This window comes from Xyrauchen texanus, chromosome 13 (genome assembly GCF_025860055.1).
Source record: "Xyrauchen texanus isolate HMW12.3.18 chromosome 13, RBS_HiC_50CHRs, whole genome shotgun sequence".
Lineage (NCBI taxonomy): Eukaryota > Metazoa > Chordata > Actinopteri > Cypriniformes > Catostomidae > Xyrauchen > Xyrauchen texanus.
Genome location: NC_068288.1, coordinates 2,471,646 through 2,498,427, shown reverse-complemented (window position 1 = coordinate 2,498,427; position 26,782 = coordinate 2,471,646). Strand labels below are relative to the sequence as shown.

Here is a 26,782-nt window from a genome sequence, read left to right as displayed (position 1 = left end):
TATTTATAATTCTGATCGCTTTATCATTTTTGATGTGGATTCAAATTGGACAGGGAGATTCCATGCGTTTAACTCATTGGGATTGCGAGGAGATCGATAACCGTCCATCATGGGTACAATACCCATGTCTAAATTCAACTGAGGGTCTAAATTTAATTCCGACTATGTACCAAAAGGTAAATTATCGTTGTTATCGTCTGGACGGAAATGAGACAGTGACCTATTGGCTTGGTCACTCCCCAAATTATCCCGATACTACCCTCATTATGCAAAAAGGTCGGTGGATGAGGAGTGGAGGCGTTGACCTGTTTGAAGGAGATTTCAGTTCAATGAGCTGGATCCCTGACCACATAGCTCGTGAAAACATGAGTGCATGCTCTATACGAATGGAGATGGTTAATCAATATTTGTTAAAATCTAGAAAAGGTGAGAGTAGAGCAGAACGAAGGAGGCGTCAGGTAGCAGATGTGAATGACTCCCACATGATTTTAGGTGGAAAATCAGTGAAACTTCCGTTCTACCCAAGTGCTCCTGATCCTCGCCACATCATGTCATACTATCTTCCCAAAGCTAAGAATGAACTTGGTTACAACAAAGTCGTTAAAGATATAGCCCAAAGTTATATATACAGCAATATTGTGATTAGAGAAGAACCGGGGTCTGATGAGTATCAAACAGCAATAAATGATAAGGATTTGATGAGATGGGGAGTGTTAGTCCCAACTAAATGCCACATGATCCGATGGGACACTAATAGGGCTTACGGTGCAGTCTGTGATAGGTTAGGACGGATAGATAAAACTGACAAGGACAAGTTCGATCTGAATGGCAGTAAAAATGGTTTGCCTGCTATTAATGCTTTGTCCCTCTCTTGGCCCAGGTACACTAGATTCGATGACCCTTGGAAGGAGACTGCACATGTTGAGCGTTGTTTAGGTACAGAAATTCAACAGTGGTTTAAGATGTTTCCTCCTGGAGATGTTGATAAATGTAGAGAAATTTCTGAGAAGCTCACCGGTGTGAAGATGATGGAGATACCCTGGGAGGTGTGTAATGCTTCTTTTGTTAAGTCAGGTTACACTTGGGCTAGTTTTTCTGATGTGTTGCACCAGTATGAGTTTGCTAGGAACCTTGCTAACAAAACTGTTTTCAACATGGATCACTTGCATGATTACCTTGAAGATAAATGTTATAATTCTACATCGATGGCTTATAATGTGACAGCCTGGATGCATTTGCAAGTGTTTAAACTGAATATTGAAACGATGTACACTCGAGCAAAGACTAGCCTGGTACCTTTAAAGTATGAGGAGCTGTTGTGGGACAATTATAAATCATTTCAGGTGAGGATGTGGCCTCAGTTGGCCGATGTAGCTATTGGAGATGAGTGGTTTGACAGGGCAAAACAATTTAGACAATTTCTGAGTCCAATTCCTTCAGTACAGGAAATCAGAGCTCTAGAGTCTAAGACTCCATCAGAGGACTGTGCTAAACACAGGTTGACACACCCCATGGGTCCTGCATGGCGTCCAGTTGATAAGAGTAAGAAGGCTAACGAAGCAGAGCTGTCTCTTTGTGTTGCAGAGTTGAAGCAGGAGACTGAATACTTTCCTCGGTTGAAGGGGCAAACAGCTCGGCAGAAATTTATCACTGCATTTCTGGAACAGATAAAAACTAATGATCCATTTGCAGGTTATGAGTATTTGAATTCTGTATGGCTTAAATCTAAGGGCACTCCATGGTATACTGATTCGAACCTCCGTCTGCTATAGCAGTAGCATTGGTTTTGGCTTTTTCGGTAGGAGCAATATTTACTGACATGACGGAAACAGTGGAGGAATATGTGGAGGAAGCTTGGGAGGAGTTTGTGGCTAGCGTCAGAGGATTTGGTCATGGGAGCTGTTAAATATGTGTTATATGCTTTTGGAGCTCTTTTGGGAGTGGGTGTCCTCTGTCTGTGTGTGTGTGGATGTGTGTTCGTTTCTGTTTTTCTTATGTATGCAGGTCTGCTTGCAGTAACTTGAACCCTTCCGAGGAGGAGAACCGACTGAGAAAACTGACGACACGCTTGGAAGAGAAACTTAAGAAGGATAACATCCATGCCCTGTTGTGAGTGGAAGGTGGGAGAGCCTTCGCGTGGGGACTGGGAATTTTTAGTATCCAGCATGTCCGCAATGAGGCGAAGAAACAAGTGTGACCCGTCAGGGAAGCATTCGTTACCACTCCACCTTCCGTAGTGACCTCACTTGGTAGACCAGACGTGGCGGTATTGGACCCCACATTGGTCTAAAACGGGGGACTGAAGGGTGAAAATCCCTTGGCTCTTCAGATATATCAATACATATATATATATATATATCCTTTTATATCAATATCTGTATTCTGTTGCTTAACTTCTTTAATAAAGTGATGAATTAACTATATGCATGATCACATAATCAATTCTATTTTCTTATGCATAACTGAAATATACTTTGAATCATATGTGTGTTGAATGTTAATTAGTCTCTTTTAGGAACATTCCAGAGTCTCTCTGTCCTGCACGTCGGCCGAAGGTCTTTTGGGGGATAAGCTTATTTGTGACGCTCTCCAGCCTCTCAGGGGAGGGGGTCAGGGGGAATGAGTTAAACATGTGTTCCAGATGTATTCTGTGTTTGATTGTTACCTTTCCATGACTAATTATATGGTTTAAAGTCCTATGTAATACTACCTGAATAGTAGAAGTGTGATTTTCTATTATTATTTCTTTAGGGAAGAAATGCATGTTATTTCAACCCTCTCCTCTGCCCGAGGAGTGAATATTTTATCTCTCTGTTTTGGTTTAAATGGCCTGATAATGTGTGCTCTGGCTCTCTTGTGCCCAGAGAAGAACTGTCGTTCGTCAGTGTTTTGTGTGTGCGTTTGACCTTCTACCCAGTTTTTGAACCAGGGATGCACACCAGGCCGACTCGAAGACGCCCCGCGACCATCTGCGAGGTCACTTCAGATGTAAATCTCGGGCGCGGACGACAAGTGCGCTGATTAATGTTGATAGGCCATTTAACTATCTATATGTTGTGACTTTATGTTCTTTTAGCCAATCAGGAGTAAAATAATGGAATGTACGTCCTTGCAAATGGTATAATTGATGTAAGATTTTGTGTAAGGTACGAGTTAGCTTTCGATCTCCTCGTGAGACTTTGTCGCTGGCTCTACCAATTTCACTGCAAACTATTCTTCAGTAAATTTTGATTCTTTAATTGAATTTCTCGACTCCTGGTTTCTCTTCTTTCTCCATATCTGGTCCGGGTCACAACTGTTATACCCCTAACACAATATTTTTAGATTATTGGGATCAGCCATTGACCATACCTGCTTTGCCAATTAACAAAAGTGCAAAACAGATGTGTGTGGATAATGCACTTTTTAAAATAATTTTTGTGAATATTGTTTAAAAAAAAATCTCATATGCATCTAATTTGCTATCATGTAAATGTGGTAAATATCAGCATATATATCATGATCAGGGATCCCACACACCTTTGATCATGGAAATTACATGACTTTTCAGAGACTTTCCAAGTCACTCCTTTTCACTGTAAAATGTATTTTCTTCAGCCAATTAAATATATTGGAAAATTACTGTGGCTACAAAATCTTCTATTACTTTTCCAGACCAAGAAATCAGTTTGAAAATTCACTGATATTTGCAAATTTTCCATAAAGTCCGGCCCAGACTCACACAATTGATACTGGACCACTCAAACAACAGAGTAATGTTTTGATAGCAGCACAAATCCACAGTGTTATTCTTGGGGAAATCAACCCACAAATGGTTTGCTTATAGAGCCCTCAACATTGAGTAAATCGGGCTGGGCAATATGGCCAAAAATATTATCACAATATTCCTTCATATTGTTTGATATATATATATATATATATATATATATATATATATATATATATATACACACATTTGCACATCAAATTGGCACAAGAAACAAATTAAATCCTAAACCTTTAAAACAGTCTCTAAAAAAACTGCATTGAGGGCCCAGAAACAGCAAAAGCAGTTGGGTCTAAGGCAGGGGATGCCCACACTTTTTTGTGTGATGATCTACTTTTAAATGACCAACTCAATAAGATCTACCAACTAAAACAAAACACAGTTTCATTTAAAAAAAGAAAATGCTTGTTGGGACTACTGCATGTATCCCTACATGGAATTCATCTACTAATTAATAAAAAAATATATAATAAATGTTCAATGTTGATATCATTCAGTTTTAAAATTAAACCCAAAACACCTACAGCACAATAGATTACAATAGCCAGGGCATTTACCTTATTCTGATGACGAGTAAATATTGACCAGGCAAGGTTTTGTTTATTCAGTTGCCATGACAACTAGGTTTAGCATACGCGCCTTCCAAGGACTTCTGAAACAGAGCACGAAATTGCGATGCTACTGCCCGGATTAGGCAAAACTGAATGGAATCAGACAATTTCGCGCTCTGTTCTCAGAAGTCCTTGGAAGGCGCGTATGCGCAAACCTAGTTATCATGGCAACTGAATAAACAAAACCTCGCCTGGTCAATATTTACTCGTCAAGTGCAAGTCAGACAGAAACTAAAAGAAGGAAAGACATTATATTTATTTTTATTCAAACTTAACGAAAGTACATTTAATTGTTGTGCGATCTACCAGCATTGCCTTTGCGACCGACTGGTAGATCGCAATCGACGTATTGGGCACCCCTGGTCTAAGGGATCTTCTACCAAAATATTACAATATTTTATAGAGTGTCAATCAAATGCAGTCTGATATAAATGTTAAAAGGTCATCTGTTAATTATGAAGCTCATTGACATCAGTCCAGTATTTGTTTGAATATTTTTACGTTGATTACATATTTTTTATATATTTGTACATTCAGATACACAAGTATGAGGGCATAGAAGCCCTTTTGACTAAGGAATGATACAGTATGGGATCCAGGGGTGTCCCGAGAAAAAATTTAGAAGTTTGAAATGGACCATTGTTATATTTTCATTAAAGTGAAAAAAAAAAACTAGGCTACCAACTAATCATTTTATTGTCTTTCCCTGCCAGAGATGATAACATCTGTTACATTTTCACAAAATTAGAAAATAAATCTATATGTTTATTATTAAAGGCTTGTAACTTGAAGATAAATAAAGCTACATTTAAAAGGAAAAAACATTATGGTCTAAAGACTCTCTGGAACCACGCTAACTTATGGTGCCTCACGCCTACTCACTCACACACACACACACACACACACACACACACACACACACACACACACACACACAGGGAAAAGCAGCAAAGTGTGCAGAGCAGGACAGGGCATAAATGAAGAACACGCACGTGTGTGTATGTTTGTGTGTATATACTACATTTTTATATTTGGTTCTTCAGGATTTATTCTTAAGAGGTACTTTCTAGTTACAATATCAACACAAAGCTAGTCGTTTTTATTAACAACTTTAAAACTTGTTGATGTGCATGCAAAATCCCCCAAAAATTTGTTCACATTTACTATATAATTTAGTCAATAAAAAGAGTTAACGCCATGGAAACCTAAGCCCGCGGACGGGCCCTTAAATGTACAAAATAAAAGTATGCGATAAACAAAACAGCTGTGTGTTACATTGGTACACATGCCACATATCTTTGGAAAGCTACATTTCTTGATTTTCTATTGATATAAACCATTTTAAGATACAATCACAACAGCAGGTACAATCTATATCTTTGTCAGACCACCAACATATAAACAACCAATAACAAAATTTAGGCAACTCACCTATGAAGCTTCATAGTAGTCCACTGAGCCATAACTTCCCGACAAAAACGGTGTTGTTTCATTGTCAAATGTCCAAATGATCAAATCAAGTAAAATGTTTAGTCCAAATCACATTATTACATCAATAAATATCCACAGACTCTTGTTGCATCATTTCAAAGCACCTGGCAGCTGTGCCTAATCTTTCACATATAATCGGTACTAACTTCAGTTCAGATGTAAACATTTCCTATATCCGGTATCAAAATGGAAGCACGCACTCTGACCTTTCGATTGACACCTCATTTGACCCAATAGGAGCTTCCATGTCCTGTCCAAAGCCTTCAATACCCAACCACAGTCTGTGTCGAATGTAAGGGCATACCCACTTTCCTTTGTTTACTGATCAAACCAATTACATTGAAGAGTGGAAATGACTGACGATCGTATAGCCAATGAAATTCTGAAAACAGTGATATGCGGCTTTAGTGGAACGATTAGAGCACGATTCTGTTATGCGTGTAGCAAACTATAATCTCCTTTACCCACTGTTATACGCCTCAGCGTAAAGCCATTGGAGAGTTGTTTTGGAACTGTTTACACATTTGGCGATTTAAATATGGTGAAACGGACGCGAAAACAGGATTTTCACCTCAGGATGTGATATAAGAAGGCATTCATTGTGAAAATTTTGAGTTTGGAGATGAAATTTCTGAAAACACTACGGATGATTTGGAGGCAGAGGAAATATGGAGAGATGAGACATTGCTCTGGACAAGTAAGTGTTTTCTTGTGTTTTATAACATATATTACTGTATATTCCGCATAAATAAGCTTTAGTTTGAATAATGAATACACATTTTGTAATAACCCTTTGTCGTGGTGTTTCCTCAGTGAGTGTTTGAACCGTTTGTGCGTGTTTTTAGTTCATTGTTTGTTTCAGATCTATTGACATGCTATATAGATGTTTTGTATATTTACTGTAAATATATATATATATATATATGGATCTGAAATAAATATATATATATATATATATATATATATATATATATATATATCAATAAATATAAGTTGAAAATAAGAATATGTTGTGTTTGAGACTCTATTTGTTACAATGTGGGTAGGTGGGGGAGGGTAGGCCCATCTATTTGTTACAATGCTGAATTCATGGGGGAGGTGTAGGCCCATCTCTTTGTTCCATAGTACATTGGCAAAGTATACAGTATTTACAGTAAATATACATACAATAATACATATTTACACACTAGAAAAGAAAAACTAATATATATATATATATATATATATATATATATATATATATATATATATATATATATATATAGAATACAGAAAAGATGGAAAAGTTGTGTCTAGCTTTCTAAATTACATTTATTTATTCTCCCCACTCAGCAAGCGGCCACATAAAGTGGAGCAGCAGGACAGCACCTCATCAAGAGAGGAGGGCTTTCAGAGAGACCCTTGCTGAGGAGCTGGCAGAGTTGGGGTCTCAATCCACAGCCAGACCCGTATCTCCTGCTCCACGAAGAGCACATCACAGGCCGTTGCACATTACCAAATCTTGCACCGCTGGTCGTCTGAAGTGCAGGCAGTGTCATGCAAAGACACCAGTGAAGTACTCTTCCTGTGTTGTGCCTATGTGCTTTGTACACAAATGTGACTGCTACAATGACTGGCATGTTGCTAGAAACGTACAATTTTATAATGGTTTGTAAATACTTTGTGTAAAAATTCATGTAAATAGTTTGTTGTGTATTTTTTATATAAACAAATTGTCCACCATAGCACTAGTTTTGACTCTTTTATATGCACAACATTTAGTTTCAAGAAGGGAAAAGGCACTCTAATGTGTTTATGCATCAGTTACTCTGTGTCAGCAAAACTAATAGTGGATCTGGATATGGAATATGATAGCTCTAAGTGTCATCTTTCATTAGAGCCCAAAATTATGACTGTATGTTGAAGTGTTCAAAAGTAGTAGCCTTTTTGTCCTAGGTTACCAAAGGGTCCTTTTGGAGTATCCAAAAGGCACTTTTGTAAAACGCCTGGGTGTACCCTTAGAAAAACATGTGTAAAATATTCATTTTTTATGGTATTGTTATAACATTTGAACTTGGACTAGGTAAGGATTCATGCTGTGATCCCATTGTGTTCTCAAGCTAATAGCTACAAGTTATAGTCATCTGCAGGCATCTGTATGCAAAAAAAATTTCAGGTAGGAAAAAAAACTTCTATTTCATTGTGTTCAAACTTCTATTACTCAGAATCAGTAGCACTTACAGTAATTCTGACTGCTGGGGAAAAAACTTCAGAGTGTCCCCTTTCAAATGTGACCAAAACCATACCAAGGCATACCCAAAGTAAATTTAAAGCTGTTCTTGAACCGTTTGGAGTACATGCATGGTTTTGGTCACATTCCAAAAGGACCCTTTGGTAACCTAGGACAAAAAGGCTCCTACTTTTGAACGCTTCAACGTACAGTCATAATTTTGGGCTCTAATGAAAGATGACACTTAGAGCTATCATATTCCATATCCAGATCCACTATTAGTTTTGCTGACACAGAGTAACTGATGCATAAACACATTAGAGTGCCTTTTCCCTTCTTGAAACTAAATGTTGTGCATATAAAAGAGTCAAAACTAGTGCTATGGTGGACAATTTGTTTATATAAAAAATACACAACAAACTATTTACATGAATTTTTACACAAAGTATTTACAAACCATTATAAAATTGTACGTTTCTAGCAACATGCCAGTCATTGTAGCAGTCACATTTGTGTACAAAGCACATAGGCACAACACAGGAAGAGTACTTCACTGGTGTCTTTGCATGACACTGCCTGCACTTCAGACGACCAGCGGTGCAAGATTTGGTGATGTGCAACGGCCTGTGATCTGCTCTTCGTGGAGCAGGAGATACGGGTCTGGCTGTGGAGTGAGACCCCAACTCTGCCATGCTCCTCAGCAAGGGTCTCTCTGAAAGCCCTCCTCTCTTGATGAGGTGCTGTCCTGCTGCTCCACTTTATGTGGCCGCTTGCTGAGTGGGGAGAATAAATAAATGTAATTTACAAAGCTAGACACAACTTTTCCATCTTTTCTGTATTATATATATATATATATATATATATATATATATATATATATATAGTTTTTCTTTTCGAGTGTGTAAATATGCATTATTGTATGTATATTTACTGTAAATACTGTATACTTTGCCAATGTACTATGGAACAAAGAGATGGGCCTACACCTCCCCCCATCAATTCAGCATTGTAACAAATAGATGGGCCTACACCTCCCCCACCTCCCCGCATTGTAACAAATAGACTCTCAAACACAACATATATTCTTATTTTCAACTTATATATATATATATATATATATATATATATTTACAGTAAATATACAAAACATCTATATAGCATGTCAATAGATCTGAAACAAACAATGAACTAAAACCTCACACACGCACATACAAATACAAAAAACACGCACAAACGGTTCAAACACTCACTGAGGAAACACACGACAAAGGGTAATTACAAAATGTGTTCATTATTCAAACTAAAGCTTATTTATGCGGAATATACAGTAATATATGTTATAAAACACAAGAAAACACTTACTTGTCCAGAGCCATGTCTCATCTCTCCATATTTCCTCTGCCTCCAAATCATCCGTATTGTTTTCAGAAATTTCATCTCCAAACTCAGAATTTTGACAATGAATGCCTTCTTATATCACATCCTGGGGTGAAAATCCTGTTTTTCAGGTCCGTTTCACCATATTTAAATCGCCAAATGTGTAAACAGTTCCAAAACAGTTCTCCAATGGCTTTATGCGCGAGGCGTAAAACTGTCGGTAAACTTCGAGGCTGCTTACGCACACGCATAACAGAATCGTGCTCTAATCAATCCACTAAAGCCGCATATCACTGTTTTCAGAATTTCATTGGCTATACGATGCGTCAGTCATTTCCACTCTTCGATGTAATTGGTTTGATCAGTAAACAAAAGGAATGTGGGTATGCCCTTACATTCGACACAGACTGTGGTTGGGTATTGAAGGCTTTGGATAGGACATGGAAGCTCCTATTGGGTCAAATGAGGTGTCAATCGAAAGGTCAGAGTGCGTGCTTCCATTTTGATACCGGATACAGGAAATGTTTACATCTGAACTGAAGTTATTACCGATAATATGTGAAAGATTAGGCACAGCTGCCAGGTGCTTTGAAATGATGCAACAAGAGTCTGTGGATATTTATTGATGTAATAATGTGATTTGGACTAAACATTTTACTTGATTTGATCGTTTGGACATTTGACAATGAAACAACACCGCTTTTGTCGGGAAGTTATGGCTCAGTGGACTACTATGAGGCTTCATAGGTGAGTTGCCTAAATTTTGTTTTTGGTTGTTTATATGTTGGTGGTCTGACAAAGATATAGATTGTACCTGCTGTTGTGATTGTATCTTAAAAAGGTTTACATCGTTCGAATCACGAGTATCTCAGCTTTCCAAATATATTTATTATGTTTACTTTTTTTTTTTTTGGAGTTTTATCTTTCAAAAACATAAACCTCTGAAACACACCGTGGGTCGAGTTCGGCACGTCGGACCGGGAAAGCGTTAATAATGTTGGCAAATTATGCAGATGTATAATTTGTCAACATTATGAACAATGAGCATCAACAGGTTTAAACTATGAAGGCTGAGAAACATTGCATCCTGTAACAATCTGCAGATGTCGCTAGTGGATACTTTTGCTTTAAAAAGGTAATCATTAATACACTTTGGTGTTGTATTTTTACTGTTGATTATTAAAGATTATGATCGTTATACCACTTGGGGATAACGACTAATGTGTGCTTAACAGGTACATAGTCATAAATTACAACCTGTGGGCACTTTAGCCACATCCTTAAGTGAGTGTTGTTTCGTGGTTAAACGCCACACATGCGGCGATGCCCTCTGTCGGTAGGGAATATTAAGATGGCCGCCAGAGCACTTCCGGTAGCGTCACCTACTGCTGGCAGTTTCTATGAGCAATCCAGTTATATATAGAGAGATAGAGATAGAGATAGATATATATATATATATATATATATATATATATATCAGTGGTGGCAATGCGCAGTTTATACAGTGAAGAAAACAACCAGACGGCACAAAACACATATTCGTTACGTACTTGCATTCAAAACATTTTATCTAATTTGAAACATTTGTAGGTGTGTGTGTAACCACCTTTCCATTTAACGTCAGGCAAGTGTCCGTCTAAACATGCAGGCGGAAAATTACTTACACAAACAAAAGACATAAAAACAATTTAAATGAAAATATATTAATAATAATAATAATAATAACTGAAACATACATCATGGTTTGAGGTGAATGTGTTTTTGTATTATTGTATGTTTTAATCACCGCTGCAGAGTTGTGGTCATAATTAACTGCTCTGAGTTCAGTTTGCTTTATTTCTCCAAATTAGGCTACCTCTTGAACTGTGAAGTCTGAGGTCATTTGCAGCACTCATATACAAAATAGCTCTATCAAAAAAAATAAAAAAATAAAAATCAGTAGACAAAAACAGAGTGAGAATCTTTTAAATGCGTATGTTCCACGAGACTGCATGCCTCCGTACAAACATACAAGCGAATAGACAGCTTTTCTGTCATCTGTTCTTAAAAATATAATAAAATGTGTTTCTTCAAGCACGTGTCTGTGTGCCACGGGGCAAATAATTTGTAATATTAATTTGATAATAATAATTTAATTACATGGGCAAACCGTCTTGCCATCAGCTATTGACGATCACTCTGACCATCATCGATCCAAAGATCATCGTCTGTCGGCAAAACCCTAATGTGTATTTCTCTCTATAAATTAACAAAATGTTCTCATTGCTGGTTTTTCTGAAACATTCAGAATCATTACCACTTTTGCCGGTGTTGTTGCGGCTGGATTCATGCGAGCGCTTGTAACATTCTTTCTCAGCCCTGGAACTCAAACCATTTTCTGATGCCCCCAATATACAGTCATCCGGAAAAGTATTCACAGCGCTTCACTTTTTCCACATTTTGTTATGTTACAGCCTTTTTACAAAATTGATTATATTCATTATTTTCCTCAAAATTCTACAAACAATACCCCATAATGACAACTTGAAAGAAGTTTGTTTGAAATCTTGTTTGCAAATGTATTAAAAAAAAAAACATGTAGCCTTTGCCATGAAACTCAAAATTGAGCTCAGGTGCAACCTGTTTCCACTGATAATCCTTGAGATTTTTCAACAACTTGATTGGAGTCCACCTGTGGTAAATTCAGTTGATTGGACATGATTTGGAAAGGAACACACACACCTGTCTATATAAGGTCCCACAGTTAACGGTGCATGTCAGAGCACAAACCAAGCCATGAAGTCCAAGGAATTGTCTGTAGACCTCAGAGACAGGATTGTATCGAGGCACAGAAAAATGTCTGCAGCATTGAAGGTCCCAGTGACCACAGTGGCCTCCATCATCCGTAAATGGTAGAAGTTTGTAACCACTGGGACTCTTCCTAAAGCTGGCCGCCCGGCAAAACTGAGCGATCAGGGGAGACGGGCCTTAGTCAGGGAGGTGACCAAGAAACCGATGGTAATCTGACAGAGCTCCAGCATTACATACAGGCCTGATTGGTGGAGTGCTGCAGAGATTGTTGTTCTTCTGCAGCACTCCACCAATCAGGCCTGTATGGTAGCGTGGCCAGACGGAAGACACTCCTCAGTAAAAGACACATGACAGCCCGCCTGGAGACTCTCAGACCATGAGAAACTAAATTCTCTGGTCTAATGAAACAAAGATTGATCTCCTAGACGGGAATGGCAAGCGGCATGTCTGGAGGAAACCTCATCACCTGGCCAATACCAACCAGCGGCAGGAACTGGGTGACTAGTCCAGTTCGAGGGAAAGATGAATGCAGCAAAGTACAGAGACATCCTTGAGGAAAACCTGCTCCAGAGTTCTCTGGACCTCAGACTGGGGCGAAGTTTCATCTTCCAACAGGACAACGACCATAAGCACACAGCCAAGTTAACAAAGGAGTGGCTACGGGACGACTCTGTGAATGTCCTTGAGGCCCAGACTTGAACCTGATTGAACATCTCTGGAGAGATCAGAAAATGGCTTTGCACCGACGCTTCCCATCCAACCTGATGGAGCTTGAGAGGTCCTGCAAAGAATAATGGGAGAAACTGCCCAATAATAGGTGTGCCAAGCTTGTAGCATCATACACAAAAGACTTGAGGCTGTAATTGGTGCCAAAGGTGCTTTAACAAATTATTGAGCAAAGGCTGTGAATAGCACATGTGATTTGTTTAGTTTTTTATTTTTAATTAATTTGCAAAAATTTAAAACAAACAACTTTAACGTTGTCATTATGGGGTATTGTTTGTAGAATTTTGAGGAAAATAATGAATTTAGTCCATTTTGAAATAAGGCTGTAACATAACTAAATGTGGAAAAAGTGAAGCGCTGTGAATACTTTCCGGATGCACTGTATGTGTGTGTGTGTTTGTATATATATATATATATATATATATATTAGAGATGCACCGATCCACCGGCCAGGGACCGGAATTAGCCGATTTTCCGCATGCTCGGCCGGATCGGTGACCGGCCGGTCAGCCTCACGTCTTTCCGATTCCAAGCCGGTCCGTTTTGTTGCCAGCGGCGCAGGCAATAACGTCACAGCCGCACGTAAACATGTCATTGGCATGGAATATATAAAGTTCGAAATGTGTAATAATTGTAAGGCCAAAGTAAACCGTGGGGGAACCACCACAATAACTTTCGGAACAACAAACCTAATTAGACATTTAAAACACCATCACCCAGCTGAAAATGCCCATTTTTAAAAAGAAGCTAAAAAGGGAAGTGGCTAAAGCTAGCCAGAGCTCAGAGCCAGCCAAAAGTCAGCAACCTCTCCTATCATCCCTTGGAATGAGCAGCGAAAAGACCAAAGCAATAACGAGGAAAATTACGGAATTCATGGCCCTGGATGACCAGCTGTTCTCCATAGTTGAGGACAGAGGGTTCAGAAATCTGATACATTTCCTCAATACAGAGTAGGAGGTAATTTCCGACGTCGCGTTGCCCGAGTTGTTTAATCTCGTGTCATGTCACACACGCAGCCTGTTATCTGTCAACATTTGGGTACACAAATTTGGGAGAGGGGAAGTGGGGTGCTGGATGGCAGAGGCAGGCTAAATACTATAGAAATTGTGCCGTTGTGATTTAATGTGCTGAGTAACGTAATTTTTCCCACCGTGTCTAATATTAAAATCAGTGCGACACACATTGCAAAAGGCGTGGGCATTGTCGATATGAAATTAAATTCTTCCAGCTGTTGTTAAATGTACATATATGTTGGTTTTTTTCCACAGGAGCACCAGCTGAGTCTTCTCCTCCCATCTACCAGTGATGCTTGATTTAACATCCCGCGTCTACTGCCTGTGCAGATATCAACAGCGCAAATGGGTTGTAGGTTGCCAGGTTGAGGTCATAAACCTAAATAATTGTTTTGTTAGACGAGTAATAAAGAGAACAAGGTTCATTTATAAAAATAGTGGAAAATGACATCTGTTATATAAAGCAACTCATTTGCAGTTAATTGTTATTTCTACCTCTTTCCAGTCACACAGCACTTTATTTTGAGAGTTGTTTAAGTGAGAGAAGATCCTGTAACTTTGGGAAATTGTAATATTTAATAATTTATTTTATTATGAAAATAAAATGTTGCATTGAAGGTAGATTTTGGTTGTATATGCGGTCAATAATAGTTCTTAGAACTATTATAAATCGGAATCGGCCAAGAAAATTGCAATCGGTGCATCTCTAATATATATATATATAAGTAATTAAATTAATATAATCGTGCGACTAGTCAACTAATGTCTTAAATTAACGCCTACTAGTCGAATAGGAAAATCTTTGGTCGGGGGCAGTCCTGTGTGAGAGATTAGAAAATATCGACTCTCATCTTCCACCATTGGAGAGGGTTTTATTCCGGGTCCACGCGGAGATATTTGTCATGTATTTCCAGCTCTGTAGGTCGGCTAACCATGTTTGAGTAGTATATTCCTTACCCCAAAAAACTAAAAACTAACCAGCAATTGACGGGCGATATAGCTTAGCCATTTTTCGCTTCTGCAACGGCAGATGAAGATTCTGCCCCTGACTTGGGAGTAGGGCTGGGCGATATGGCCAAAAAATCATATCTCGGTATTTTTTGGTGAAATGGCGATATACGATATATATCTCAGTACTTTCTACGTTTTTCCTATTTGGATAAAGAAAATCTGTATTTTTTTATTTATTATTATTTCACATCCTGCCCAATGATATCCTGCAAAACAATGTTGATATTCAAGGATATGGAAACAAATATAGTGAATGTAATGGCGGCTATGCAATATATTATGTGCAAAAAGGTAGTTAAAATCACAATACATTCTAAAAGTCAAAGCCTTTCACAATCACCTTTATTAAAGCAGTGATGATCAAAATAACATACAAAACAAAGTTTTCTACTTGTTTGAAACTTTACAGCTGCACAACTCTGATGTGCAAATAATGTAAACAGAACAGTAGAACACTTAACTACTTTATCAGAACAAGTAGGTTATTTGAGGTAGAACATTCTTTAATAAACAAAGTATTTTATAGTGTATATTACTTACAGATTTTGTGCAAGGAAAACTAGCCTATCAACAGCTTCAGGCTTTAGAGATGCCCTGTGGCAGGCAACAATGTTACCACTGCAACTGAAAACCCTTTCAGAATTCGTCTGACCTCTGTGTACATTTCTGGCAGAGCTTTAGTTGAAAAGTACTTGCGACTGGGTAACTGATATCTGGGGTCAATGGTTTTAAGCAGCGTTTTAAAGCCGTCCTGTTCAACTGTTGCAACAGGAACAATATCTTTTGCGATGTGGAAAGCTACCGCCTTAGAAATATCGCTCCATCTGGAACTTTTCTTTTCGTAAGGCACGCTGCGGGTAAAAGAAGCTTCCAACGAGCTTTGTTTTGGGACAGAAAACTTTTCGGGCTGCTTATTCTTCGTGGCTGAGGTTGTAGCAGATGAAGCGCGAAGTTTTAAACACTCATCGTACTGCACTTTATGGTGACGTTGTAAGTGGTGGAAGAGATTTGATGTGCTTCCACTTTTTGACACGACCGTTTTATGGCATTCTTTCCAGATAGCTTGGTTTTGCTGCTCATCGGATCTTTTAAATCCAAACCATCTCCACATAAACGAACCAGTGTTTTTCTTTTTACAAACCAGATCGTCTTCGGATGGTCTGATCGTCACTGTGTTTTCCTCCATGTTGTCAGGCGAACTTGTGTGATGGAGTGGGAGTGGTCCGGTTCGCGCGCGTTAACTGAAGCTTGAGCGGGAGAGGTTTGCATCAAACCATATCGATATACACGATATTGTCTCATCCTGTATCGCGTTGAGAAATAATATCGATAAATTGTCAAAACTCGGTATACTGCCCAGCCCTACTTGGGAGTTCACATCCTTGACATTCTAAGCATTATTGGCATTATCTTGACATAATTTTGCAAATATTGCAGGCTACTACATCAGTTCCCACTTTTGTGAAACTTGTCCACGCAGCGCTTGATTTTCGTGACATGACTCATACTAACAATTTATCGCCTGCAGCAAATAACGTGAGGTGGCTACCTTTAGATTAATGAAAACAATGTTTATACTTATACAAATTGTAATGGTATTTGTTATTTAAAAAAATATACATTTAAAACTACAATAACTGCAATATTAACACACCATCTTCAATATAAAAATTTTAAAGAGTAAATTATTTTTATTTTTTAAAAATGACTAGTTGACTAGTCAGTAGTTGAACGATTAGTCAACCATTATTGCACATCCTTAGTCATTCAAAAATACATAAATGCAATATACATAAGCATAGTAGAGGTTTATTCAAGTAATTGTTTAACACATTTTCAATTTCTGAGTTTCCAACAATACCTGGAACATTATCAAAATACTGTATGTGACAAACTTGTCCCTTTACTTTTCAGTCATAAAAGATTTCAAACAGTAAAAAAAATTTTTTTAAAAGCATGATTCTAAACTTTCATAAAATACAACGAAATGGTTTAACAATAATATATAGGCTATATAATATATATATATATATATATATTTTTTTTGTATTATTATTATATCTTAAAATGGCAATTGCCTGAAAAACCCATAGTCCCCTTCATCTAGTACACCACTTCTATTACTTTTTTTCTCATTTTGTTTTCTCTGGTTAAACATTAGTGCAAGGCCTAACAATTGTGGAAAAAAGAAATGTGTCCATTGTTTTCATTTCATTGGTGTTATCAATGTAAAAACCTTCATTTTGAAAAGATCTTCCAAGTACAAAGTTCAGAGAAAGAAGAGGCTGCTCAAATGTGCATATAATAATTTACATTTTAACTGTTACTTTTTCACATGGTTTATTAAAATGTAATTGGTGTTACACTGTTTAATGTTCATGTGAAAGATTATAATTAAAAAAAAATTATGATTGATTTTATTCTGATCAGTGGTGTAAGTTTTGTGATGCTATTTGCATAATCTTAGAAAATAAATAATATTGTCAAGGTGTAAAAAAAAAACAAAAATGTTTACACTCAGCTTTTATGGGCAAAAATTAAACTGAATTGTAAAAGGCAATATTTTTTAAGTCGGAATGTCATAAAAAAAAAAACATTTATGACCCACTTGTTGTAGCTTTGATATTTTCGGCAAAACGAAGGTTATCATGAAGTTGCATATTTGTAGGGGTTAGAAAACATGATCCTTTCCAGTTTAAACAGGATGCAATTGATTTGATCAATTTCAACATAGATTGTCTTCCTTATTTCTACAGCTGAGAGTGTGCATATTTGTGTGCATGATAAAATGTTTAATTTTGGTTTTTTAAAGGATTATAATGATTTCTGTAAGAATCGGTTTAGATCACAATTGTTTAAAAAAGTGAATTAATCACTCACTTGATTAAAGAATATATAGCAAATACAGTTTTGAAAACATTTCTAATTTGGGTCCTGGGCTGAGAAATAAAGAACCCTTGTCCTAAACCTTTTGCTTGAAAATAAATAAATAATTTAGAGACATACATAAAACATAAAATAATAACTCCAACTTTGTTGCCACCACATTTTCCTGCAATGTCAATTAGGCCTATATTTTACGATTGACTCAAGGTCAAAGTATACTTGGTACATCCGTGTTGCTAATCGCTCTGCATACAGTATGCGTGGTGTAAATCTCATCATAATCCAGTCTGTGCGACTTGACCCTGCTTTTCAACAAGTCTGTGTGCATCGTCGGTGCCTCACTGTAAACCCGAACGTTCAAAGTAATTAAATAGATTAAGTAGTGTTTACTCAAAGTTATAGAAAAGTTCTACTAACTTAATTATGACAAGTTGGTGTAACATGTTCTTCCTTTTTGAGTAATTGTAACTTATTTTAACTAATAATTTTTGATTAAATGGAACTATTTTGTGTATAAGTAAGCATAATTTCAAAACATAACTTAAGTACAACTTAATAGAATTAAGCAATTACATGCCAAGAATTATAAAGTCCTGTTATTTCTATTGTTTCCAATAGGGATGATTTAGAAATAAACTTAATTTATATAGCACATGCTGAAATCTCAAAGTGCCTCACCAAATAAGTAAAATCGATCATAACAAATAAATTGCAATCATAGCCTATTAAAACAGTAACAATCTGATTGGGGCAAATGGTCTGAAATGCATTAGACATTAGTGGAAGACTAAATGTATTTATTTTATTTATTTTTTGTATTTTTATTATCATCAGTTTAATGTAGCCTATATATTTTTTGTATTTTTACTGAAGTGTTGAGCAGCTGCAGGGATAATTTTTTTTTTAATCTCTGATTCAACCTCCGAAGCAAACACGGCGCTAACGTGCATACTACACTAATTCCTTACCGCTCTTTGGAAAAAAACAGAAGAAGAAAAGTTTGTACACGGTGGCGGGAAGCAACAGAAGGCTTGCAGAAAGTTACTACCTACGCGGCAGCAGTCAGCATCACTGGACTTACTGCGAGTTTTGAATGTTAATATTTATTCACCTTTACTTCTTTTATACATTTGTTAATGTGTTTGTCTCAGAGAGCGTAGACCTTCTCCAAAGCCCCCGGCCTTCACTGACTTATCACGGGAGTCTTGTAGGGCATTGGCAACTGCAGGTGACGTTAAGTCAGATATAGGTTAGCTGCTAAAGGGCTAGCCACTTAGCGCGACCACTAACGTTACACACTCCAGCAGCACAACTAGCGACCTACCACTACCAGACTCACTGAAGTATTTGACGACGGATGAATCTAGCAATCACACGCTCTTTCCCCGCTTAAAGGTGGTGTTAGACAATTAGTCATTAGTAGAAGCACTAACAGACACCTCGTATGTGATAGTTAGTGTTTTGTTGATGGAAACTTTCAATAGTGTTCCGCGAAGGTCCAATATCATATTAAAAGTGCATGAACGAGCATCATAGGGACTCTTTAAGCTCAAACTGAATTCCTACACTGCATGTCCGCATTCTCTCTAAATATAAAGCTTTTTGCCATATTCGAGTCAACAATTCATGAATGTGTTCTGCCTTTTAGGTTGCTGGTTCCAAAATGATCTGGAAGTGTAATTTGTACGCAGCTTCTTTCACCTCCAGAATTAACCACTGTTAATGCTGGAAAAAGAATTAGAAGTAATTCTGAAAATGAACCTTCACATTCCAACATTAAAAGACCCAAGCGAGCAGAAGTAAACTTCCTACCCAACTTTCCCCAAGGAATGGATCCTTCAAGCCTTGAGCAGTTGAGGCAGACAATTGTTGAAGAAGTCAAGAAGACTGAGAAGAACCTGCCCCTCATTAGAAAGATGATGGAGACCATATTTCCCCTACGCCGACAGACCATAGTGATGTCCTGCCCACCAGTGAACGAGCTCATGGACCTCTGGCCTGCTCTCAAAATATAGTCCGAGGTAAAATGGATCAGCTCTCTCTTTTTAAAGTGAAAATTGTGATACTTACTCATTTGGACACTATTTTCTGCTTTATAAATGTGTGCTAGATTCTTCAAATTGAACTTTTTTTTTAAGTGTTGTTGCTGTATTCTCCTCCTGCAGTTATTTCAATGTAGTTGTATGCAGAGTTCCAGCGGATTACGAATCAGAACCTGCCCAACACATTTAATGCTGAGCTTGACCACCATCTTCCTCGACTGATGACCTTATTCAGACAGAAGGTATCAAAAACTGGGAAGACAGCAGATGCTCAGCTGAAATTTTAAAAATCCACGATGAACAGGTAAATAGATTACACATTTCATAGGTTGAACCAGTGGAACATTGAACAGGTTCAATGATTCAAATGAGCTTTGTGAATTTTGCAATTAGTCCACTTTGTGTTTGCCATTTGTCTGATTGCATTAAAGATGTGAACAGGTTATTTGTGGACATATGTTCTGATTGGACTGTTTAAAATTTAAAAGCAGCTTTGTTCAGTAAACTCGAGTATATACAGTTCTGTTTATATCGGAATAGGAAATCCATGACATCCACACCAAGCGCAATACTGTTCTCCAAGCCCTTCCTGTGTATCTGCATGAGGACGTTTCTGGATTTTTCAGAACCTGCAAAGTGAGTCTCCTTAAGTCACTAACAGATTCTACTGTGTATTATGAAAACAGTTAATCAAAATACTAACATGTTTTAGGACTTACATTTCTTTGGTCTACCCATACTGTTTTCGTGTATGGTCTGTTTTCTTTCTCCTCACTACAAATGTTCAGTAAAATATTTTCTTGTAAATGTCCTTTAGGTCTCACACCACTTACATTCTCTGGTAATTTGGCTGATTCATGTGTGCAGAACATGGATCTTATGTTTTTCACCTCTTACAATGAGACCCAGGTCTTCATTGTAAAATAGGTATTTGGTTAAAGGAAGATAAATTATGTCATCTGTTCTGTTCCATGTGTTAGTTTGTGATTAGTATCTCTTTTTCATTCATTCAGACCGAGTCTGATCTTACTGTCATCAGTGACCATGACACAAGTCCAGTTCACTACCACCCTGTGAGAATCTCTGTCGTCACTGAAAGTGATGCCGTGGTCAGCCTCCCCAGACTTGCAGATGCCTTCCTAGTAATCTTTGGACTGATCTATGCACTAATCCTCAGCTTTCCCAAAGCACTGACCAACACTTTTGAATTCACTCAAAAGATTTTACTTGGTCTAGAAAGTGGTAAACTGTCACCCAGGTTGCAGACCCTCAAGAATGATTTGATGATGTAGAAACTCATCTAACAAGGCTGCAGGGTAAAAAATTATAAAAGGCTAGTTCAAAGTTATCTCCTTTTGTCTAAATAATGCCTCAAAAAGTTACTGCACTACTTTGCAGGTGTTCAGCCAATATGCCTTTGTTCTCATTAATATAATGCAAATGTAACGCTAATGTTTTGTATGTTTTAATGTTTTTCTCAACCATTGTGGTCTGCACAAGATGACCCACATTTCACTGTGCATTTGATACTGGTTAATGTAAAACATTTACATTTTAGAGTTTTAAGTAAAACTTTTCTTAAACGGTCTATAGGATTTTTGGAATTTCATCCAAATTGCTGCCCTGTTGCCTTACTCAGGAATTAGCCAGGAAGCCAAAAGCACACAGTGTTTTTTTTTCTTTTATAGATGTAAAGAAAGATTATTTAATTTTGGTATTATTTATTATTGTTTTTGATTACTCTGATTATTTCCAGACTATATGATTAGTTGTCTGGTCAATTTCAGAAATTCGTGATAAAAATCTATTTCCTAGGGCCTTAAATGACCAGGAACACATTTGGAGCATTTGAGTTTTTCCTTCTTAAAAATCTCTCAAATTTATGAATAAAATTTGTTTGCAAATAATCAGTTAATCTACTTCTTACAGCTCTACAATTTATTTAAGTAAAATAATTTTTTTGGTCTATTTATTTTAATTTATAAATGTATAAACATTTATAAATTAAAATAAATAGAACAAAAAATTATTTATTTTTCCCATTTCATTTTAACATTGCAGTGTGCTAAAAGGGAGCAGGCAAGAAAATACTGTTCAATAGCAGACGTTCATCACTTTTAAATATATTAAGTTAGTTAAACTCAATGTAATTGAGGGAAAAATGTTAAGCTTTGAGTCACATGTTTTTAAGTAAAAAAATCTCAACATATTTGACTAATGTGTACTTAAAACAATGACAACACAAACTAATAAACATTGAGTTTGGTTAACATAAAATGGTGTGGTTGTGTACTTATTTTTTTAAAGTTCTGTGAACTTATTCCAGTGGTTTTAAAACTCGAACCTTTAAGTCATATTAACTGCAAATATTTGAGTTGAGCTAAATGAGCACTTTTAATGTAACTGTTATCAAAAGGTACAAGTAGCAAGTCATCCAACCTTTTAAGTTCTGGAAAATTCTGACTTTTAAGTTAATCAACTTTAAAAAATTGAGGCAATCGATTGCCTCAATTTTTTTGAGTTCTGGTAACTTATTCGGGTTTACAGTGCTGCCATTGACTCTACTAAAAGAGTATCATAAAGAAGTTAGTGGGCATGCGTCAAACACGTTCGTATTCGTTTGCGGTCAGAAGAGTATACTCGCAAAGGCAACAGGGTTGACCAGGCGCGAGGCAATCTGGAAGACGCAATAACGAAATATACCTGGGCTTTAAATCTTCCGTATACTTGGCAAACATTTGCAGTAAATCAAACATTTGATCTCAATTAAAAATATTTAACTAATAAAATCATTGTGCGTAATTACGGTTTCACATTGACTGTAAAGTACAAATATAATCTACAATCATGTAGGCTCAATAGCTAAAAAGCTTTGAATCGTCCAATTTATGTTTCAGACAAGAAATAGTCAGCATGCATTTCTTCTCTGCCAATGAAAATAGTTCCAATAGAAGCCAAAGCATAACAGGGCTCGACATTATTGCTTGTCCTCTTATCTGGGACAAGTGCATTTTTTAAGGGGCAAGTGAAAGAATTTTACTTGTCCAACCAGTTAAGTAGACTGAATAAAACATCAATAATGAAAAAATTACTAGCTATATTTGAGCCTAGGCCTTTGCTACTTATTACAACATTCATTCTGCTGTTGAAAATCATCCAGAGTGTGTCAATTTAGAGGTGCACTGTTTGACGAACAGGAGGCTTCTGGATGTGTGGGCATATGTAAATGCGTGCACTCCAAAAGTGCTAGGGCAAATACAGATAAGTGCCTGAATGGTCAAAAACATTTAAAAATGATGCCAAAAATCCCATCTTGGTGAGGCATTCATGTAAACACAATGAGTTAAGTCAACGTAAACAGTGGAGAAAAAGTTGATTTATCAAAACGTCAGACATGAAAGAGTTAATGTAACCTAATAGCTGCTGTCTCTGTGTTGTTGTTAATAATAATTAAACATTCATAACAAGTAAATGAGAAAACCACTCACTGCTCTTGGCTTACGCAAGGTGCAAACATGCATTGATGCTCAAGAACACAACACACTAATATGTGCATACTATATTGTATGTAATTATCTGTAATGTAGATTGTGAAGAGCAATATTAAATAAAATAATTATTTTGTCTGTTATATTTATATAAATTATGAAAAGGTTGTGAACATTTATGAGACAAAAGGGAATGCAAACTTATCTTCTCCACTATTTACTGTGTAAACTTCTGATTAATGGGTTATCAGCTGTCTTTTCTTCTGCTTTCTATCTTGTTTCTGAACAGCAACCTAAATCGAGCAATTCTGTGATTTAGTGACTAAAACAGCCATTTGGCTCCTTAATGTTTCAGTTTAGGAGCCAATGGCTCCCAAGACATCTTTGTAGTCTGGAGCCCTGACTGCGAGCTGTTCTTTCATCCTCTCCTCAATCAAGTGCGAGCTGAAGTGCTGCTCTCCCGTCATCACTAGCGTTTCAAATGATCTCAAATGACTATTCGACAACAGAAATTTATGTCGACAATAGTTTTTTCGATAACATCAACTACTCATTTCAGCCCTAGTTCATAGTGCATTAACTAATGTTAACTTACTACAACATATGATTTTAAAAATGTAATAGTTTATGTTGTAACTAAGATTAAGTTCATTAGTTTATGTTAATGTTGTTAAATAATGTTAACAAATGGAACCTTTTTGTAAAGTGTTACCTTAATTTAACTGTGTGGGTAATAAACATACTACTGCACAATATAACTTGCAAAAGTGAGGCAAAGGACACTTTTTAAAAAATCTGTATCGGGCGATTTTAGTGTTAAAAAAATCGTGGATCGGTCTCAAATTTCCTGATCAGTGCATCACTAGCATTCATTTTTACATCACATTTGACATCAGTAAAGAAAGCACTCCAGGCTACAAGTTACCACCTTTCAAACCAAACACTGACAAGCTGTGACTGTCTGATGCTAAAGGAATGAGACTGACAGATACAAAGACATTGGGGTCGCTGTTCGGTCATGCCTTTATTTGTCTCCATATAGAGCAGAAAACAGTGTTTCAGCCTCCTTCAAACGATCAGAGACCCCAAAATCTCACAACATGATCTCCGTTTCACAATCAATACTAAAACCTGTGCATCACTGGTTATTTTTAAAGAAAACCTTATCATTCACAGCTTCACAGGCAAGTTTACATTTTACATTTATGCATTTGGCAGACGCTTTTATCCAAAGAGACTTACAGTGCACTTATTACAGGGGCAATCCTCCCAGAGCAACCTGGAGTTAAGTGACTTGCTCAAGGACACAATGGTAGTGACTGTGGGGATCAAACCAGCGACCTTCTGATTACCAGTTATGTGCTTTAGCCCACAACAATGCACAACAATCTTACATAGCAATATATAAAGTACGTGTGTAGCTTAGGTATGTTATGTAGCCTATAGGCTAAACTCTTCTAACGTCACAATGACTTAGAGCATAGGCTAGCCCATATTTTTTCTGTCTGAATCGAACTAAACCAATCTGATGTAGTAGTAGCATATTGGTACTAAGTCCAAATTTTAAAACAAACAAAGAGTTTGCAATGTTGATCATAATTACTGTATAGCGCATATCACTTCCTCGATGCCAGAGACCAATGAACAAACTAAAAACAATGACAGAACACACGTGAAAGAACTTACATTTGTTATTATGCAACAGATCGGTGAAACATCGATAAACTACAGAGGATGTGTTCAATATAGAGATGTTATATTAATTATTTGACGATGCTCTTTAACAATCATATTCAGATTTACTACAGATTTATATAAAAGTACCTTGTATGCATCAACCTAAATATTTTTTTAACTGTGAAGTGATACAAGCAAAAGAGTTTGTGATGTTGTATTTAGTTTTACCCGGATTTACAGCCACGTATTAAACTGAGCTAGCCTGTTAGCGGGCTAGCATTTTACCTTTAAAGGGTAAATGTTTCTGTCATATGTACCTTTATTATACCTCCTCGTTATTAATGAAACTACACATATAGATAGAATAAAATTGAATGAGCCTCATTTTTTTTTTTTTTTTTCATCTTTCTAACAAAAAATTTGAGAAATACTGGAGAAAATAGAGTTTATGGGGTCAGCCGTTAAATACCAGCGCCATGTTGCTGGTGTATTAAACGCCAAATGTTCAGCAATTAAACGTAAACGAAACAAACCGACACACACACTGGTGAACGAAACACTGCGGAAATAAACAAACATTTAAAACTCACCGTCACAGGCTCCGTTTAATCCCGACAAAACGATCAAAAGCTGCAGGATTTGCCGAGAGTCCATCCTCACTGGACTTCCATCGCACTGAGTATGCGCGTATAACGATGCTTCTGCGCGCGCTTCAGTGAAGCTCGAGCCCGCGTAGTAATTATTTAATTTGATCTGTACAACATGGGCTCCACTTTATTTCGGTCTGCTTTTATCAAATGTTAACTTACCAATATTTAAAACTTATGGAGGCCCAAACCTGCATAAATAATAAATAAATAAATGTAATTAAAAAATAAATAAATAAAGGAATAAATGTCTTGATAAAACAAATATAATTCGTTTTTAATTACATTTATTCCTGAATGTATTATTGTATTCCTTTATTATTTTCTATATTTATTTTTTATTCTTTTGAACTTTTAATTTATTATTTATGTGTTCATTTATTTTTTTATATGTATTTATTCCCACATATATTTATTTCCATATTTATATATTCCCATTATATATTTATTTATTTATACACGTATTTATTTTTACTTTTCTGTGTGCAACATGGAAAGGAGGGAGGCGGTCCTTGTGTAGCTCCAGTGCATCATTGGTTAAGAGCTCAATAGTACTTATCAGTATCATCAATCCAGTATGTGCTTCGACATTCATACCGGCATACAGCTCTCCTAAAACATCAATAAGCACCTCTACTCTAAATGAAACATAGTCATTTGATGCGTGGTTATCGACTTCATTCGCAAGTTGCGCAACTCTCTAGATATATGTGAAGCGTCAGCTATAGTTTTTTTATTTATTTTTTTTTATTGCAGAACTTATATATACATACATACATAAACGATCAGGGAAATGAAGCATGGTTGTATCTTTTACAATGAACAATCATAACAACAGAAATCAATATTATGGATTTGCGTACATCAAAATATGTAGTTATATACACAGGGGAAAAAAAGAAAATCATAAGGTTAAATCGTATCATTTATGAAACTTGCTCATTTTGTGGATTTGTTGAAGAAACAGCTCCCCATTTATTTTGTGATTTTAGTATAACCAATAAATCTTGGATTAACTTAAGCTCTTTTGTTTTTAGCCCCACAAATA

General features: G+C 36.7%; 1 protein-coding gene across 2 annotated transcripts in view; it reads right to left on the bottom strand.

Moving 5' to 3' along the window:
* LOC127654336 (activin receptor type-1B-like) overlaps positions 1 to 25,757 on the bottom strand; it is a 46,605-nt gene extending 20,848 nt beyond the window's left edge. For both annotated transcript variants that reach the window (XM_052141467.1, XM_052141466.1), the window contains exon 1: positions 25,678 to 25,757. In XM_052141467.1, coding sequence (XP_051997427.1) covers positions 25,678 to 25,741 — 64 coding nt within the window. In that variant the 5' untranslated portion in view covers positions 25,742 to 25,757. The remainder of the gene's footprint in view (positions 1 to 25,677) is intronic.
* Positions 25,758 to 26,782: the final 1,025 nt, after the last annotated feature.